The sequence below is a fragment of the Oryctolagus cuniculus genome, chromosome 5, assembly GCF_051225735.1.
Source record: "Oryctolagus cuniculus isolate XC-2025 breed Fujian yellow rabbit chromosome 5, ASM5122573v1, whole genome shotgun sequence".
Classification (NCBI taxonomy): Eukaryota; Metazoa; Chordata; class Mammalia; order Lagomorpha; family Leporidae; genus Oryctolagus; species Oryctolagus cuniculus.
Genome location: NC_142871.1, coordinates 47602616 through 47623399, shown reverse-complemented (window position 1 = coordinate 47623399; position 20784 = coordinate 47602616). Strand labels below are relative to the sequence as shown.

General features: G+C 36.2%; 1 protein-coding gene across 2 annotated transcripts in view; it reads left to right on the top strand.

Moving 5' to 3' along the window:
- Positions 1-20784, top strand: part of HSF2 (heat shock transcription factor 2) — a 38976-nt gene that overhangs the window by 4161 nt on the left and 14031 nt on the right. For both annotated transcript variants that reach the window (XM_002714792.6, XM_002714793.6), the window contains exons 2-6: positions 7742-7850; positions 7998-8125; positions 8955-9079; positions 11654-11729; positions 14950-15011. In XM_002714792.6, the coding sequence (XP_002714838.1) occupies positions 7742-7850; positions 7998-8125; positions 8955-9079; positions 11654-11729; positions 14950-15011 (500 nt within the window). The remainder of the gene's footprint in view (positions 1-7741; positions 7851-7997; positions 8126-8954; positions 9080-11653; positions 11730-14949; positions 15012-20784) is intronic.

The following is a 20784-nucleotide window of genomic DNA, read 5'->3' as shown; positions in this document are numbered from 1 at the left end:
GTTTGAGATGGCAGGTGGAATTTTTTTCACTCAGGTTTTCCACTTGAGTATAGACTGAAGGACTGAAGGAGCTATAAGCAAAGATACAGAATGATAAGAGTGATTGTGGAGTATATGTATAAAAGAGCATAGTCAAGATCTGTTCATCCTTCCATTTGATATAACCCAAGAATTGAAATTCTAAAAATGTAATTTGGTCCATTTGGCCAAAGATTCATTTATTAAATTAGTCAGAGACTTGAATTTGTCCTGAAATCTTTTATGACATGTGTGTGACATACTAGGAATTTGTTCAGTAGTGAACCAAAGTGCCTACTTTCATGGAACATATATTCTAGTGGAGGATACTGGACTGTTAACCAAAAAGCAAGAAAACGCAAGTAATATATATTCAGTTAGTGGTAAATGCTCTAAGGAAAATAAGACAGAGTAAACAGTATCTAGATTTGGATCCAAACAGAAGACAGAAGCCACACGGTATTTTTTCTTTTCTTCTCTTTTCTTTTCTTTTCTTTTCTTTTCTTTTTTTTTAAATATTTATTTATTTGAAAGGCAGAGTTAGAGATCAATCAGTCTTTCATCTGATGGTTCACTCCCCAGATGGCCACAACAGGTGGGCCACACCTAAGCTAGGAGCCTGGAACTCAATCTGGGGTCTCCCACATGGATGGCAGGGGTTCAGCCACTTTGGCCATCTGCTGTTTTCCCAGATGCATTAGCAGGGAACTGGATTGGAATTGGAACAACCAGGACTCAAACTGGTGTCTCAAGCAGTGGCTTAACCTGCTGCACTGTGACGCTGTTTCCAACCACACAGTATTTTCAAGGTTTTTTTTTAAGATTTGAAAGGCAGAGGCAGAGAGAGAAACAGAGGTCTTCCATCTGCTGGCTCACTCCCTATATGGCCACAGCGGCTGGAGCTGTGCCGATCTGAAGCCAGGAGCCAGGAGCTTCTTCCATGTGGGTGCAGACACCCAAGTGGGTGCAGGCGCCCAAGGTCTTGGGCCATCTTCCGCTGCTTTCCCAGGCTATAGCAGAGAGCTGGATCGGAAGTGGAGCAGATGGGACTTGAACTGGTGCCCATATGGTATGCTGGCATTGCAGGTGGTAGCTTTACCCATTACATCACAGCGCTGGCCCCCCAAACAGGGAAATTTTAATAGTCTTACTACGTCAAAGAAATTGGAGTAAAGAAACTAAAGAATATAGGTATTAATTTTAAAGAACATCCACTACCAGGTCTGAGATACAGTGTCCAGTTAAGAACTCTTTATCTCAATGCTAAGTTTTATCCCAATCTAGTTGGAGTGAATATGGGCATGTCTCACTGAATGCTAGGGCTGTCAGTGCACTTCACCTCCAGAGCCTACTGGAATTTGTTCCTTTAAAATTTGCTAAGCTATATGCCTTTTAGGGCAGGAGTTGGCAATGGACCAGCCCATGGGCTAGCTGTTTTATAAATAAAGTTTAATTGGAGTATAGCCATGCCCAGGCTATTTACATATTGCATGTTGCTGCTTTTTTTTTTTTTTTTCCTTTTCAAAAATGGAGTTATGAGCTTGTAATCTACAATCCTAAAATATTTACTCTGTGGTCTTTAAGAAAAACTTTGTCAATCCCTGCTCTAGAGTACACTGGAAAATGTTCTTGGGGAGATATCTTGTAAACCTTCCCAGGGAGAGAGTGCCAGTGAAACCTGGTAGTCATTGAGCACTTCTGACTGCCCTGCATTGTGAGACCTAGGTACTGGAGAACCTCCAGAAGCCTGCCACGGACACACTGGAACCAGGAAGAACAACTTCCTCTAGTGATTTCTCTCTGGTATCCCCTGCTGATGAAGATTAACATCATAGCAAATAGAAAAGAAAGATAGAGGATCCAGCTCCATGTAGGCAGAACAAATAAATAAATTTGGAGCAGAAGTTGATAACTGGCATGTAAGCTGTCTGGGAGGTAGGCTGAGAAGGAAAGCCTCCCTGAGAAGGGTTGCGTTTGAGCAAAGACTTGAATGATTAAAAAGGATGGGCCAGTGGCATTATGTGGCATAGTGATTAAGCTGCTGCTTGGGATGCCCACATCCTGTATCAGAGTGCAGATTTTGAGTTCCAGCTCTTGATCCAGTTTTCTCCTAATGCACCTAGATTGAAGAAGATTCTGGCCCAAGTACTTGGGTCCCTGACACTCACTGAAGGAAAGCTGGTTGGAGTTCCTGGCTCTTGGCTTCTGCCTGGCCCCAGCTGTTGGAGGAATTGTGGAGTGAACCAATGGATGGAAAATAGTTCTTTATCTTTCCCTCCTCCCTGTACCTTCTCCATCTCCCTGTCTTCCTGCCTCTCAAATAAGTAAGCATAAAGAAAAAAAAAAAAAGATGGATGCCAAGGTGTAATGCCAAATGTAAAGGCCTTAAATATTCCATGTTGAAGGAAGCAGGAATGCTAATGTGCGTCTGTAGAGAATGGGAATGTGAGAAGGGAGGTAGGCCAGATGGCATAGGGCCTGAGAGCAGTGATAAGAAGTTTGAAAATCTATAAAATTATCAAGGTTTCCCAGATGATAGTGAAGATAATGATGGCTGAGATAGGGTAGTAACAGTATAAATTTGAGAAGTAGTCAGATTTCATATCTATTTTGAAAGCAGAGTTGCAGGACTTGCTAATAATTGGCTGTATTTAGAGGAGGGACAAAGAATAATTAAGAGTGACTCATAGATCTGGCATGATCAACAAGATGAATCCTTTTGCTGAGATGGGGAAGATTAGGAGAAGTGCAGCTTTGTTTAGCTCTGTTTAGCCATATACATTATGAAATTGAACTTTGAAGTTATAAATGGATCACTAGTGTTACTAACTGAGCATCCCTAATCCAAAAATCTAAAATGCTCAAAACTGAATCTTGAGTGCTAACAAGACACTAAAAGCTTTTGGATTTTAGAGCATTTTGGATTTCAAGTTTTGGGATTAGTGATGCTCAACTAGTGAAGTCAATACAGATACTCCAAAATCTGCAATACTTCTGAAACACCTTACTAGTTGAAGCATTCAGATAAGGGATACTAATTTGTATTTGAAAATTGTTTCATTTTTTTTACAGTTGATTGACCATATTTAGTCATACGGCTACACCTAATTTCAAAAAGGGTGAGCAATACAGTGCTTAGAATATTTTTGAATGTTTCTGAACACCCTGAGTTCCATATTCTAAGATGTCCAAGTAGAAATGTTTAATAGGTTGTTGGGTCTAAAACTTTGAATTTAAGGGTGTGTTTGGAGTTTGTAAATGATAAAGCCATGGGACTGAATGAAATCATGTAGGACGATAAAAGGAACTGAAGTTGCAGAGGAGGGTTATTGAGAAAGGAGAAACATTGAGTGAAATTGTAAAAGTTAATGGCAGAAAATGGTTCAAGAAAGAGATAATCATCAACTGTGTCACATGCTATTATGAATATCTTGTATGAGTATACTTCTGGTATATATAGTAGGAGTTTCTCTGAGGTCTGTATACCCATATAAATTGCTAGAAAATAGTGTATGAAGTGTTTAACCCTAAGATACTATAAATTGTTTTTCCAAAGAGGTCAAACCAGCTTAGTCTTCTGTTACCCATGCATTACTAGCTGCTGCTGGTAATTAGAAATATAGTTTTTGCATATTGATAATAAGTCAGTGAGCTAATAATTTTACTGATTTGGATTTTTGGATTCTCTAAATGTATCCCCCAGCAGCTGTGGATGACAGTTGTTTTTTTTCCCCCCCTTTCTGAACGTCAGGCCTTCAGTTCGTTTTCTTTCTGAAGAGACTAAGACCTCAAGAGTGTTGAAAAAAAAAAGTGACCAATGGATTTTTGTCTTGTTCTTAATTTTAAGAGGAAATATTTTAAGAGGAAATATTTTTAATGTTTTTCCCTTCAGTTTCTGTTAATAATTGAGAATTTTTAACTTTTTTATTTTTATTTCAAACTTAGCTAGGTAGTGGGTGAAAGGGAAAGAGTAGAAAATAGTTTTGAAGTAGACATTTTGAAAGTGTAGAAAAATCAGTAGAAAAATATTGAATTAAAATACGTTGTATAAAATGTAAACAGTTACACATTGAAGTTGAAATTTGAGGTAGAGCCAGAGGTATAGATGTGGTACTGATATAAATAAAATCAATAATGCTGATGTGGATGAGATTGTCTAAGTGAGTGTGGAACCTTTTTTTTGCTAAGGGCTATTTGGATATTTATAACATCATTTGCAGGTCATACAAAATTTCAACTTAAAAATTAGCAGGCTATAGATTTATCAAATTTCAGTCTCTTCTGCAGTTGGCTTAGCAGGGACAAATAATTTCACAGGCCTTATACAGCCTGTAGGCCACACGTTCCCTACTCCAGGGATTCTAAGGAAATAATACAGGAGGTGCCGTGATCAATGATAAAAATCTAAAAATAAAAAAAAAATGCCTACCTTTTATGAGTAGAAGAAAACTTGAAGTATGAGAGAAAGGAGACCTAGTAGCCTCAAAATCTAGAGAGTAGAACTGAAAAGAAGGAAATTGTGAATAGTACTGACTGAGGTTCTGTAGACAGATACAGGAAGACCAGGACTGAAAAGAGGAATGAATTTGTCATATAGCTTTTTGTCTTTTTAAATGGTGTCAGTAGAGTGTGGAAACTAAACCTAGTTTTTAGCAAGAGTAAATGGATGGTCCTGTTGGAGAAGAATTTGAAATAACTGGTGAATTTCACAATTAAGGAAACGGAATAGGTAGATTGAAAGGGAAGTAAGGTAGAAGGAAAGTTTTTTTTTTTTGATAGGAAAGGACGTGTGCATTTTTAGTTTTGGTATTTATCTAACTGCTAACATGGACATATCTAATAAGGAAAATTATTATTTGTTTTGCTGTACATTTCTTCAGTTATGAATGAGACCATATGCTTCTAAGTTTCACATTGAGTTTTTCACCAAACAAAACTGTGTACTTATTAGTATGCAAGTAGAGAACTATAGAGATAAGGTAGGAAGCTAGCAGTCTCCATGAATAAATTTGTTAATTTATATCTGTATGTCTTATAGATTCAGTATGTTATTTTTCCAGAAGCTTGGTTGTAAAGATGAGGTAGCATTGAGCTTTTGTTTTTGCCTACCAAGTGCAAAGTTAATTAAATAAAGCTTTTCTCTCCGGATTTCACTCCCTGATTTGAATGCCATCCTTATTTGTTACCTCTTAAATATTCAAGTAGATTTTCTTCTGTCCTCTGTTCTGTCCATTCATCTATTTAATTACCTGTTTATTAATGCTAAACCTTTTTTTTTTTTTTTTTAAGATTTGTTTATCTACTTGAATGGCAGAATTAGAGACAGAGACAGAAACACAAACAGAGGGAAAGAGATCTTTCATCCCCTGGTCATTCCCCAAAAAGCCACAATATTCAGGGCTAGGCCAGGCCAGAACCAGGAGCCTGGAAGTCCATCCAGGTCTCCCGCATCGATGGGAGGGGCCCAAGTTCTCAGGCCATCTTCTACAGCTTTCCCAGGAGCATAAGTAGGGAGCTGGATCAGAAATGGAGCAGCCAGGACTTGAAATGGTGCTCTTATGGGATGCTGTGCTGCAAGGCTGGCCCAATACAATCTCTTTTAAACACTAATTTTATCAGTATAAAATAGAGTTAACATTCCTTCCCATTGTTTTCAGCATTTTTTTTATTATTCTATAATTTCTTTGACAAATATTCATAAGCTTAAGTTCCTAATATTTAGCCCTGATAGCATCTCTTCATTTCTACTCTAAAAATCTTTTAATTTAAGAGAATTGAGAGCTTTACAGCACTGCATTTGTATTCTTTATATCTGTCTGCATTTTTAATATTTTCTAAAGGTTCTATATATATGGGTACTTCAGAAAGTTGTGGAAATGAACTTAAAAGATGTTTCTCTTGGTGAAAAAGATTGAAATAAATGCACAGTTTTTTAATATGTGCTTTCTCCAAGCTTTTTGAAGTATTCTTATATTTTTTAAATTTTATTTTTACATACTTTCCATTTTTCTGTTAGTATCTTTTATTCAGTTTTAATTTCAAATTGTTTTTAAAAGTTGTGGCAAAATATACTTAATGTAAAATTACCATTGAAACCGTTTGTAGGTATTCAAAAATGGCATTAAGTACATTGACATTGTTACACAGTTATCACTACCATCCAGCCTCTGAATGTTTTTCATCTTTCTTGGATTGGAACTTTACATCCATGCTTTTTTTGACAGTTCTTATTTCACCTACCATATTATTTTCAAGGTTCATACGTGTTGTAGTTTGTGTTAAAATTTCTTCCCTTTGTAATGCTGAATAACATTTTAAGTTTATGCTACATTTTGTTTACCCATTCATCTGTTAGTAGATACTTCGGTTGCCTTCAACTCTTGGTTATTGTGAATTATGCTGCTATAAAAAAGGTCTGGAAATATGTGTTCAAAGCCCTGCTTTCATATTTTTGATTAATCAAATCTATTTACAACTGGAATTTCTGAGTCATAGGAGGAACCCCCATACTGTTTTCCACAGCAGCCATACTGTTTTACGTCTTGTCTAACAATGTGCAACAATCCTGGTTTCTCCATATTTGTTTTTTAATTTTTGGTAATCATTGATTTTGAGTGTCTTTTCATGTGCTTATTGCCATTTGTATATATTCTTTGGAGAAATGTGTACTTGTCTCATTTTTTAATCAGGCTGTTTTTTTTACGGCCAATTTTAAATTGTAGGTCTTTTATGAACATACCTATTGTGAATATTACACGACTTGCAAGTCTTTTCTCACACTCTGTGGATTACGTTTCCATGCTATTCATCATGTTCTTTGAATAAATGTTTTAAAATTTGATTTAGTCATATTTGACAATTTTTTGCTTTGAATGCCTATACTTTTGGTTTCAAATCCAAGAAATTAATGCCAAATCCAGTGTCATGAAGGTTTTCTTCTGATTTTCTAAAGTTTAGCTCTTATATTTACTTCTTTCATATATTTTGAGTTAACTTTATATATGGTATCGGGTAAGAGTCCAACTTCATTCTTTTGCATATGGATATTCACTTTGCCTGGCACCATTATATTGAAAGGACTGTCCTTTCCCTGTTAAATAGTTTTGATGTGTTCTTGTCAAAAATCCTTTGACAGGTTATTTCTGGGCTATCTATGTTATTCCATTTATCTATATGTCTGTCCTTTTGCCAGTACCATTCTGTTCGATTACTGTATTTTTGTAGTAAGTTTCTAATGGTCTTTTTTTATGGAAAAGCACTAATGACTTAATTTAATATAGCTAGCTATTTTAATGAATTCTCTTACAGGTTTTCATCTAGTTGTACAAAGATACATTATGTATACTGCTAATAGTAAGCTGCTTCCTCTCAAAATTTATTTTTATCTAATTATATGAGTTTTAAAACAATGTTAAGTAATTACACTGGCTACATATGGTATTTTTCTTGTTTCTGATTAATGGAAATTTCTCTAATATTTCACCATAGAATATAATGTAGCTTTTGATTTGAGACATACTCCTGAACTTTGAGGTTAACATCAAAATCTTAATTGCACTTTGACAATTAATTGTAGTTTGTTTCTTTTTGCCGTCATCAGGAATAGAATACTGGTCTGAGGATATAATGAAATGAGTGCCCAGGACAGGTTTTGGGTTTATATAATCTTCGTATGTTAGAAGACATTGACTAATTGGCTTTTTATTTGTTTGTTTGTTTTCAGAATGGCCAAAGTTTTCTGGTCTTGGATGAACAGAGATTTGCAAAAGAAATTCTTCCAAAATACTTCAAGCACAATAATATGGCAAGCTTTGTGAGGCAACTGAATATGTGTAAGTATGGGAAGCAGTTTAATTGGAGTGCTGTTATTAACCACTGTTAAAATCAGTTTTTCTCTTAAGATGATAAATATATTCCATACGAGTTTCTGTAATTTGTGACTTTGTTATTTTGTCATCTGAATTTTAAATCTTTTTCAGATGGTTTCCGTAAAGTTGTACATATTGACTCGGGTATTGTAAAGCAGGAAAGAGATGGTCCTGTTGAATTTCAGCATCCTTACTTCAAACAAGGCCAGGATGACTTGTTGGAGAACATTAAAAGGAAGGTAAGCTATTGTAAACACAAGTTAATTTAGTATATTATCATTTAGTATACTCTACCAGGAGTTTTATGTCAGCTGTTGAAATTAAGAACTGCAGAAAGACACAGGTGCTGCTGTTGGGATGAATTAAGTAATAAAGTGTAATTATTTTCTCTTCATCCCATCCACTTTATAAAACTGAACTGAGGACTCTGGCTTCAGACACTTTCTGGAGGAAAGAAAAGTATGTTCTTACTAGGGTGAAGAGTCACCCATTGTAATGTGGTAGTTGATTTTTTTCTAAGTTAGCTGAAAACAACTTTCTGCTATAAAATATCAGCTCTCTGGAGGGCTTTTTCTGTATTTCACTGTTGTATAGCCCATGACCAGAGTAAGTCTCTTGTATATATTAGGCATTCAGTAATACATTTTTGAATGAACGATATCTTTTGCTTAAATAAGAATTTTTATTAAATGCATAAAGGCAGGTAGACCATAAAAGAAATGGTCTAGCATTCAGCTGTTATTGCATACATTTAAATAAATGTGGAATGTTGTAATAAAGAGGCAGGGGAAAATTACAGGGAATTTGGCAGAAGGGAAGAAAAATAGAGATCCTAAGATGTTCTTGCTTGTGAGAACTTCTGCACATTGGGGGAAAAAGTTAACTGATTATTCCTTGCTTCCTCTCCCATTAAACTGTAAAGTTTATTCTTTCCCTGGAGTTCCATCCTGAGGTTTTTGGAACCAGATCTCACTTAATGAACAGATAGAAGAACCTCTTATAATAGGGAAGCTTTGCATTGCAATCATGGGTATTTAGTAATTGTTTTTCTAAATTTGCCTTCAAAAGGTTTCATCTTCAAAACCAGAAGAAAATAAAATTCGTCAGGAGGATTTAACAAAAATTATTAGTAGTGCTCAGAAGGTTCAAATCAAACAAGAAACTATTGAGTCCAGGCTTTCTGAATTAAAAAGGTAATTATTTCCAAATGTTTTTCTTATATGGCAGGTGGATGTGTGTTAGGGTTTGCAGGCTGTGTGGTGTGTTTGTATATATTTATTTTATTTATTTGAAAGCAGGGGTGGAAGAGCTATCTCCCTTCAGCTGGTTCACTCCCCAAATACAACAGCTGGGGTTGGGCCAGGCCAAAGCCAGGAGCTAGTAACTCAACTGGAGTTTCCCATGTGGGTGGCAGTTACCAAGTACTTGGGCCAGGGTTATCATTAGCAGAAAGATGGAATTGCAGGTAGAGCTGAGATGCAGGTGGGCCAACTGGTGTCTTAACTGCTGTGCCAAGCACCTTCTCCAAAATGAAAGGTTTTTTATTTACTTATTTATTTTTAAAGATCTATTTATTTTACTTGAAAGAGTTGCACAGAGAGAGGCAGAGGCAGAGAGAGAGAGAGGTATTTCATCTGATGGTTCACTCCCCAATTGGCTGCAATGACCGGAACTGCGCTGATCTAAAGCCAGGAGCCAGGTGCTTCTTCCTGGGCTCCCACATGGGTGCAGGGGCCCAAGGACTTGGGTCATCTTCTACTGTTTTCCCAGGCCATAGCAGAGAGCTGGATTGGAAATGGAGCAGCTAGGACTAGAACCAGCATCCAGATGCCAGTGCTTCAGGCCAGGGCATTAACCCGCTGCGCCACAGCACCGGCCCCCAAAATCATAGATTTTTAAGTTGGTGTAGGAAATAGGATACTAAAGTTAATTTCTTGTGGTGTTAATACACCAATAAGGACATGCAAGCCATAAAATAACCTTATGTGGGGCAGGCATTTGACCTAGTAGTTGGGATACCTGCATCCCATACTGGAATACCTGGGTTTGATGCTCAGCTCCCAACTTCTGCTTCCAGCTTCCTACCAGTGCTGACTTGGGGGAAGCAGTGGTGATGGCTAAAATAATTGGATTCCAGACTCCCATTTGGGAGACCCAGATGCGTTTCCCAGTTCCTGTCTTTCGCCTGGGCCAGCCTCAGCTGTTGCAGTCCTTTGGGGAATGAACAAATGGTGTTCTCTCTCTCTCTCTCATGTAGATTGGGGAAGTGTTATACAAACATTTTATCTACAGAAAAGACATTTTTCTTTTTGACTGCATTTTTTAGTAGTGTGCTTGCCACCGTAATAACATATATAGAATAGATGTATATTATTTTTCTTGGTAAGTAGCTGGGCTTTTCCCTTAAAGTCCCATGAATAATTATTTTATGTATTTTTATCTTCTATTTCAAATGTGAGCCATTAGTTATTCTTTACTCACATGTTTCTCTTAGAAGTGTAACCTTGGACTTTTATTTGAATTAGCTTTGCACTTTTCCTATTTTGTGTATTTTATTTAACCATTTATGCTTTTCACTGTATTTATCTTGAGCTTATTATCTGCTCTTTGACGCAATTCTTTGAATCTTAAGTTTAACCCTTAATGAAAGGGAGTCCCAAGCCATCCTTTTAAGTCTGAAATGTAACCATCTTCTATGTATTTTTAGTAGGCAAGTAGCATCTTTAAATTGGAATCAGAAAAATTATGGTAAATCAAGAAGAATTAAAGTGTCTTTTTTAATACTTCTGTATATAAATCCATAGTTCCCTTTGTAATAGTTCCGATCTAGGAAGGTGGCTTTTGTAGAGATGTAACAAAAAGTAGAAAATTAAAGCATTTAATACATATATTGTCTTGCATGCCTTCTCAGCATTATCAACACTGCTGACATTTAATAATAGTACAGTTTCAATTAAACATGGTGAATGAAGGAAAAGAAGCTGTTACTATTGGTAATATTATTTGTCATATGATTGGTTATACAAACATTTTACTAGTTTGTGTTTGAGAAAAACCTGCTCATTGCAAATATATATACAAAAATTTGAGAATCAGGTCCACACCCATGTAGAATTAGGCAGTTCCCTTTTCTTGACAATCTGGTTCATTACTTTTTATTTAAAAATTAAACTTTCAACTATCGTTAATGGGGTTTCAGAATCTACGGATGTTAGGTTATCTTGGGTAAGTCCCCTCAATTCTGTGCATCTCAGTGTCATCTTCTATAAAATACAGAGAATGATTCCTTTCTGGGCAGTTTTTAGAGAATCACCTAAAAGCTAGTAGAGTACCTGGAGTGTAGCAAGTGTTGGGTAAGTGTCACTGCCTTTCTTCCTATAGTGTTTCCCGAGGACTGAATTCACCTGGCAGCTGCATTTGAAAGGTTAACTTAGTATTTAAATGAAAAGTAATGAGCTAGATTGTCATGTTCTAAATTGCCTTCTACTCTATGGATGTAGGTTTATGTCTTAAGCTTTTGTATATATATATTGCCATGAGTAGCAGATACTACATATACTGAAGAAGGAATGATTCTCGAGTTGTGTCAAGTTACCATTTGGTTCAATTACATTTGAACGAAAGTTTTCCAGGTCTTTTAAAACTATACAGAATAGTCTATTAAACACCAGTATAGTTAAGTTTTCTAGCATTCTTAATTATAGATATTGAGGCCCGGTTTTCTGACTGAATCTTTTTGTTTCATTTTTTAAAACATTATAATACAGTGAGAATGAGTCCCTTTGGAAGGAGGTGTCAGAATTAAGAGCAAAGCATGCACAACAGCAACAAGTTATTCGAAAGGTAAAAGGTCTCTTTCCTATGACAATATGCTGCATTTGTTCAATGAATACTATTTGTAACCCAAAAGAGTCTCTTTTGGATAGTCAGTGATTGATCCTAGCTTCTTATGTATTAAGTACACACATGAAAGTAAAACTGTGAAATCAAATTAGGCCAAAGTGTTTTAAGACGAATCTTCAAAACGTTCATGGAAAATGCATTGCTCTCAAATTTTTTTGCACCGAAATGAACTTCTTTTAATTCCATTTTCTACAAACCTTCTAAAGTACTTCCGTATTTTTGTTTCTTAACAAAAAGCAGTTCCTCACTAGCTAAAAATGATCTTTCCATATTCCTAGATAATGTCTCAGTAGCCTTTGACAAATGATCTTTAGCCTGATCCAACAACTTTAAGATACTTTATTCTTAGGAGCATGATTAAGTAATACATTATTATTTTTTTCCATTTTGATTTATAAACCTTACTGTATGTGTATGTTTTTTTAGAAAACTGTGATAGGTATAATTATGTCCCAGATGATAAATTAAGATTTTTCAAACCATTTGAACAAATTATGAGTTCAAAATATGATGTATTAGTATATGCCATTATTAGTCTTGGCAGAAAAGCAGTTGATATATTGTTGTAAAATGAACCTTGATTTTAGCATCTGAGCTAAAAATTGATAGAGAAATTTGAATCCTTCCATTACGTTGTGTCGTTATTTGATTTTTGCTTATGAGTTTTCATTTATTAATAAAAGGTGAAACATTAAAGTAATTAAGACAGTTATTTTTTGCTCATGTGTAAACTACTCTAGGTTTAAGCCACAAGTTTTTTTGGGAGTTAGGGGAGCTTCAGCTTGTTCCTGCTTAGAAGGCCCTTGAGCTAAAAATAGGGCTATGACTGATAGGATCTGGGTCTAGCAGAGCAGGCTTAGAGCAGAGATGAATAGCAGTTACAGCCTTTGGCCTAACATCAAAAATAGATAAGCCTCTTTTTTTTTTTTTTTTTTAAATCAGCATGTATGTGAAGGTTGAATGTAGAAGAATCCAATTCAAGATGCTTAGTCCAAGTACATATATTTTAAAACTTCTGTTAGCTTACTCTAATGCACAACCCTGTAAAGAATATTTTACTTTAAATGAATGGATGTGTGTGAGAACCCCAGGAGGCAGAGAAAGCACTTGGGCCATCCTCCACTGCACTCCCTGGCCACAGCAGAGAGATCTTTGAGTGTCACCTTCCCCTGACTTCTATTCCTTAACTCTGCTCTGTCTTTGCACTTGGCTTAGTTATTTCCTTTGATATCTGCTGGGTCTTCTGAGCTGAAAATATCCTCCTTTTACAAGGACATTTGGGACTGAGGGCATTCCCTGTTTAGTGGTAAGGACAATCACCTTAATGATAACCAACGGAAAAAGGAAGACCTTTCTCTGTCTCTCTCTCACTGTCTATAACTCTCTCTGTCTCTCTCTCTCTGTCTGTAACTCTCTCTGTCTCTCTCTCTCTCTCACTGTCTAACTCTGCCTGGCAAAAAATGTACCTCTGTGTGTACTTTATGGAAAAAAATGTTGATTTTCAGAAAACATTGCTTTGGTTAAATATTGAAATGCTCCTTATTTTATAGATTTTTGTTTTCTAAAAGCAAGGATTATTGGTAAATGGTTAAATTACATTTGAATTTTTCATGAATACTCAAATTTGAATTTGATTCTATATTTTGTGGTGAGTGAATTTTACATCATGATAACAAGCAGTGATTTTTTTCTCTGCTCCGAAATTGATTCCTAACTTTACCATTTACTGTTTATTCTTGAACTGAGAGTAATAAGTGTGAGGTACCAGTTATAAGACATGTTAGGTACAGACATTAGATGCTATAAATGTTATATCTCTCATCTTAAGTGAAAAAAAAACACCCTGATTAACATGATGCAAAAAGTGTTAGAACTGATACATAGAATGAATTTCAGAAAAAATTTAGCCAGTGATTCATGTTCTTATAAATTCAACCACTAATGTTTTGAGAATTTTGTGATAACATTTATAAATGAAAGAAGTTGAAGTTCAGTTGTTCCCCAGATGAAAATCTTTTCATCGCTGTCAGCATTTTATTTTGAATAAACAGTTTAGTGGCTAACCTTCTTTTTATGATAAATTCTAATAGTGTGTAAGTCTTCAGTTAAAGTGTGTCCATCTTTGTCCACTGAAAATTGATACTGATTGTAAAGCAGAACATTAGTAGCCTATCTTGGAAGGAATGCAGCATTAGTATTACAGTTTAATAATATAATTACTTTTTATAAAACTTATAAGCAAGTCTTTTCCATAGAATCTATAAAAGTACTCCAATTACTTTTGGCTTTAACTCAGTCTCTCAGTGATATTCTGTTCTTCATAGTTTACTCTGATTTTCACTTTTTGTACCATTTTTAGGTAGGACATTGTTTACCTTATGATAGGCATTTTACAATATAATTCCAAGGCATACTCTTAAAACCACTAGTGGTTCTTAGACTCAAATCAATGTTACCTGGAAGGCTTGCTAAAATAAAAATTGTTGGGTCTCATGTTCAGAATTTCAGATTCAGCAGTTCTGTATTGGGCCTGAGAATTTGAATATTAACAAATTCCTAATTCAGCACTGCTAGAACATGGACCACATTCTAATAAATGTTGCTGTAAAATATGGAAGACTTGTTTGCATACCTTGATCTGCTCAATAGGGTTCCCTATAAATTTAATCAGAAGTTGATGGCTAAATCAGCTTCCATTGATTTTCAGCAGGAAGCCTTATTGTCTCAACAATAATCTTTATGAAATCAGTCAAAAGCTTTTTCTAATGTGAAATTTTATTATTTTTCCTTAGAAAATTGGCAGTTGCTTTTGCCTGTAATTGTACTACTTGATGTAAGAGAAATGTTGGCTGTCAAACACTGCTTTTCTCATATGCATCATAATGTAATTTTCTTGAAAGTATTTTAAATAAAACAGCTGGGATCTGTACATGCAAGCAAGGTTGCTGCTTATCATCAAAACAAATAACTGCCGAGAAGTTAGTATGTTTCTTTAGACATCAATTATAAGATGTATACAAATTCCAAATGTTAATATGTGAGAAATTATATGACTTTGAAGAGAGTGATATATTTCTGAATTACTTTGATAAGATGCTTTGAATTTAGAGTAAAGAAAGAGGCTGTGATGAAATGATTTTTATTTTTATTTTCCTTTCAGATTGTCCAGTTTATTGTTACATTGGTTCAGAATAACCAACTTGTGAGTTTGAAACGTAAAAGGTAAGTTTTTACAATAAAACATTTTTACCTATTGTAGACAATCAGACGTTATAGTATTTAATTATGAATGAGTGGCCCACATCTGCTCAGTTTTCCCAAAATAACCTTCCTTATTAAAGTATACCTTAACATCTCAAGATCCCTTACCCAAATGCTTGGGACCAGAAGTGTTCTGAATATTTGCACGTACCTAATGAGATATCTTGGGGTTGAGACTTAATTGTCTAAATATAAAATCCATTTATATTTCATATGCAGCTTATACACAGCCTGATATTTTTATACAATGTTTTTCACATTATATATGGAACAAAGCTTGTATATTACAATTGAAAGGGCTATGATGATCCTTTTTCCCTTGGAGACCTTGAATAAGCCATGTGTGTGCCCACATTTTCACCATGACCTGTCATATGAGGTTAGATGGAATTTCCCACTTGTCCCACCTTTAGACGTTTAGATTCTTAGAGTCGAAATGATCAACCTGTATTTCCTACTACTGCATCCTGCTGATACTTTTGAGAGATAAGGATAGCCTAATTAGTCACTCTATGGACATACATACAGTTAATAAAGAATCCATTTTTCATTAACATTATTAAAATAATAATAATACAATTAAGAGACCTGCTTAAGAGAGATTTTAAAAAGAGGCCATAAGTTGGAAAAAACTCAAAATTTATTTTGTTTAATTACACTTAACATACTGAGTCTTCTTTAACCTATATTTTATGTTATTTTTTGGGGGATTATTATTTTTTTTATTTAGTAAATATAAATTTCCAAAGTACAGTTTATGGATTACAATGGCTTCCCCGCCATAATTTCCCTCCCACTTGCACCCCTCCCATCTCCTGCTCCCTCTCCCATTCCATTCAAATCAAGATTCATTTTCAATTATCTTTATATACAGAAGATCAATTCAGTATATATTAAGTAAAGATTTCAACAGTTTGCACCCACACAGAAACACAAAGTGTAAAATACTGTTTGAGTACTAGTTATAGCATTACTTCACATTGGACAACACATTAAGGACAGATCCCACATGAGAAGTAAGTACACAGTGACTCCTGTTGTACTTCACAATTTGTCACTCTTGTTTAAGGCGTCATAATCTCCCCAGGCTCTAGTCATGAGTTGCCAAGGCTATGGAAGGCTTTTGAGTTCACCGCCTTCAATCTTATTCTGACAGGGTCATAGTCAAAGTGGAAGTTCTCTCCTCCCTTCAGAGAAAGGTACCTCCTTCTTTGATGGCCCCATTCTTTCCACTGGGATCTCACTCGCAGAGATCTTTCATTTAGGTCGTCGTCGCTTTTTTTTTTTTTTTTTTTTGCCAGAGTGTCTTGGCTTTCCATGCCTAAAATACTCTCATGGGCTCTTCAGCCAGATCCGAATGCCTTAAGGGCTGATTATGAGGCCAGAGTGCTATTTAGGACATCTGCCATTCTTTGAGTCTGCTGTGTATCCCACTTCCCATGTTGGATCTTTCTCTCCTTTTTAATTCTATCAGTTAGTATTAGCAGACACTAGTCTTGTTTGTGTGATCCCTTTGACTATTAGACCGATCCTTATGATCAGTTGTGAACTGAAATTGATCACATGGATAGTGAGATGGCATTGGTACATGCCACCTTGATGGGATTGTATTGGAATCCCCTGGTGCGTATCTAACTCCACCAGTTGGGGCAAGTCTGATTAGGCATGTGCCGAACTGTACATCTCCTCCCTCTCTTATTCCCAGTCTTATATTTAACAGGGATCACTTTTCCGTTAAAATTTAAACACGTAAGAATAATTGTGTGTTAATTACAGAGTTCAACCAATAGTACTAGAACAAAAAAAATACTAAAAGGGATAAAGTATTACATTGTACATCAACAGTCAGAACAAGGGCTGATCAAGTCACTGTTTCTCATAGTGTCCATTTCACTTCAACAGGTTTCCCCTTTGGTGCTCAGTTAGTTGTCGTGGATCAGGGAGAACATATGACATTTGTCCCTTTGGGACCGGCTTAATTCACTCAGCATAATTTCCAGATTCCTCCATCTTGTTGCAAATGACCGGGTTTCATTGTTTTTGACTGCTGTATAGTATTCTATAGAGTACATGACCCATAATTTCTTTATCCAGTCTACTGTTGATGGGCATTTGGATTGGTTTCAGGTCTTAGCTATTGTGAATTGAGCTGCAATAAACATTAATGTGCAGACTGTTTTTAATTTCCTTAGGGTAAATTCCAAGGAGTGGTATGGCTGGGTTGTATGGTAGAGTTATAATCAGGTTTCTGAGGAATCTCCAAACTGACTTCCATAGTGGCTTAACCAGTTTGCATTGCCACCAACAGTGTTTTAGCGTCCCTTTTTCCCCACATCCTCTCCAGCATCTGTTGGTAAATTTCTGAATGTGAGCCATTCTAACCAGGGTGAGGTGAAACCTCATTGTGGTTTTGATTTGCATTTCCCTGATGGCTAGTGATCTTGAACATTTTTTCATGTGTCTGTTGGCCATTTGGATTTCCTCTTTTGAAAATGTCTATTGAGGTCCTTGGCCCATCTCTTAAGTGGGTTGTTTGTTTTGATGTTGTGGAGTTTCTTGATTTCTTTGTAGATTCTGGTTATCAACCCTTTATCAGTTGCATAGTTTGCAAATATATTTTCCCATTCTGTTGGTTGCCTCTTCACTTTCCTGATTGTTTCTTTTGCAGTACAGAAACTTCTCAATTTGATGTAATCCCAAATGTTAATTTTGGCTTCGACTGCCTGTGCTTCTGGGGTCTTTTCCAAGAAGTCTTTGCTGGTACCTATATCTTGCAGGGTTTCTCCAATGTGCTCTAATAATTTGTTGTTGTCGGGTCGTAGATTTAAGTCTTTAATCCATGTTGAGTGAATTTTTGTGTAAGGTGAAGGGTAGGGGTCTTGCTTCATGCTTCTGCACGTGGAAATCCAATTTTCCCAGCACCATTTATTGAATAGACTGTCCTTACTCCAGGGATTGGTTTTGGATCCTTGATCAAATATAAGTTGGCTGTAGATGTTTGGATTGATTTCTGGTGTTTCTATTCTGTTCCATTGGTCTATCCATCTGTTTCTGTACCAGTACCGTGCTGTTTTGATAACAACTGCCCTGTAGTATGTCCTGAAATCTGGTATTGTGATGCCTCCGGCTTTGTTTTTGTTGTACAAGATTGTTTTAGCTATTCGAGGTTTCCTGTGTCTCCATATGAATTTCAGCATTATTTTTTCCAGATCTGAGAAGAAGGTCTTCGGTATTTTGATTGGCATTGCATTGAATCTATGAATTGCTTTTGGTAGAATGGACATTTTGATGATATTGATTCTTCCAATCCATGAGCATGGAAGATTTTTCCATTTTTTGGTATCCTCTTCTATTCTTTCTTTAAGGTTTTGTAATTTTCATCGTAGAGATCTTTAACGTCCTTGGTTAAGTTTATTCCAAGGTATTTAATTGTTTTTGTAGCTATTGTGAATGGGATTGATCTTAGAAGTTCTTCCTCAGCCGTGGCATTGCCTGTGTATACAAAGGCTGTTGATTTTTGTGCATTGATTTTATACCCTGCTACTTTGCCAAACTCTTCTATGAGTACCAGTAGTCTCTTAGTAGAGTCCTTTGGATCCCTTAAATAATGAATCATATCATCTGCAAAGAGAGATAGTTTGAGTTCTTCCTTCCCAATTTGTATCCCTTTAATTTCTTTTTCTTGCCTAATAGCTCTGGCTAAAACTTCTAGATAGCAGTGGTGAGAGTGGGCATCCCTGTCTGGTACCAGATCTCAGTGTAAATGCTTCCAATTTTTCCCCATTCAATAAGATGTTGGCCGTGGGTTTTTCATAAATTGCTTTGATTGTATTGAGGAATGTTCCTTCCATACCCAGTTTGCTTAGAATTTTCATCGTGAGAGGGTGTTATATTTTATCAAATGCTTTCTCTGCGTCTATTGAGATAATTATATGGTTTTTCGTCTGCAGTCTGTTAATGTGGTGTATCACATTGTTTTGCGAACATTGAGCCATCCCTGCATACCAGGTTTAGATCCCACTTGGTCTGGGTGGATGATCTTTCTGATGTGTTGTTGCATTCTATTGGCCAGAATTTTATTGAGGATTTTTACATCTATGTTCATTATGTTCATAAGAGATATTGGTCTGTAATTTTCTTTCTTTTTTTTTTTTTTTTTTTTTTTTACAGGCAGAGTGGACAGTGAGAGAGAGAGAGACAGAGAGAAAGGTCTTCCTTTGCCATTGGTTCGCCCTCCAATGGCCAGCGCGGCCGGTGTGCTGTGGCCGGCGCACGGCGCTGATCCTATGACAGGAGCCAGGTATTTATCCTGGTCTCCCATGGGGTGCAGGGCCCAAGGACTTGGGCCATCCTCCACTGCAGATCCTGGCCACAGCAGAGAGCTGGCCTGGAAGGGGGACAACCGGGACAGAATCCGGCGTCCCGACCAGGGCTAGAACCCGGTGTGCCGGCGCCGCAAAGTGGAGGATTAGCCTAGTGAGCCGCGGCGCCGGCCATGTAATTCTCTTTCAATGCTGCATCTTTTTCTGGCTTAGGAATTAAGGTGATGCTGGCTTCATAGAAAGAATTTTGGAAGATTCCCTCTTTTTCGATTGTTCTGAATAGTTTGAGAAGAATTGTAGTTAGTTCTGCTTTAAATGTCTGGTAGAATTCAGCAGTGAATCCTTCTGGTCCTGGGCTTTTCTTTGGTGGGAGGGCCTTTATTACTGTTTCAATTTCTGTCTCAGTTATGGGTCTGTTTAGGTTTTCTATGTCTTCCTGGTTCAATTTAGGTAGTTTGCATGTGTCCAGGAATCTATCCATTTCTGATAGATTCCCCTGTTTGCTGGCTTGTAGTAATTTCTGATGATTCTTTTTATTTCTGTGGTGTCTGTTGTTACGTTTCCTTTTTCATCTCTGATTTTATTGATTTGGGTCTTTTCTTTTTTTAGTTAGTTGGGCCAATGGGGTGTCAATTTTGTTTATTTTTTCAAAAAACCAGCTCCTCATTTGACTGATTTTTTGTAATGGTTTTTTTTTTTTTTTTTTTTGATTCAATCCTGTTGATTCCTTCTCTGATTTTAATTATTTGTCTTCTCCAACTAGATTTGGGTCTGGTTTGCTGCAGATTTTCTAGATCCTATAGATGAATTGAAAGCTCATCTATTTGGTGCCTTTCCAATTTCTTGATGTAGGCACCTATTGCTATAAACTTTCCACTTAACACTGCTTTTGCTGCGTCCCATAAGTTTTGGTATGTTGTGCTGTTATCCTCATTTACTTCCAGAAAGTTTTTGATTTCTCTTTTGATTTCTTCTATGACCCATTGTTCATTCAGGAGCATGTTGTTCAGTCTCCATGTGTTTGCATATGCTCTAGGGATTCCTGAGTTGCTGATTTTCAACTTCATTCCTTTATGGTCTGAGAAGCTGCATTGTATGATTCTAATTCTTTTAATTTGCTGAGACTTGCTTTATGGCCTAGTATGTGGTCAATCCTAGAGAAGTTAACCTATATTTTAAACATGGGTATGATATCTAAAAATGGCAGGAGCTACCTTTGTCACAGCTAAAACAAAAGAACAATGGACAAAGGAATAGTTGGAAGGAGAAAAAGATTTTCTAAAGCTATGGCAAAGCTTGTTTATAAGAACTTTTGCAGCCTTAACTGTACTTTTTTCTAAGTAGTTCCTAGTTCTTAGGGTATTACCTTTTTTTTTTTAACTATTTAATACATTTCACAAAGAGTTTTATAG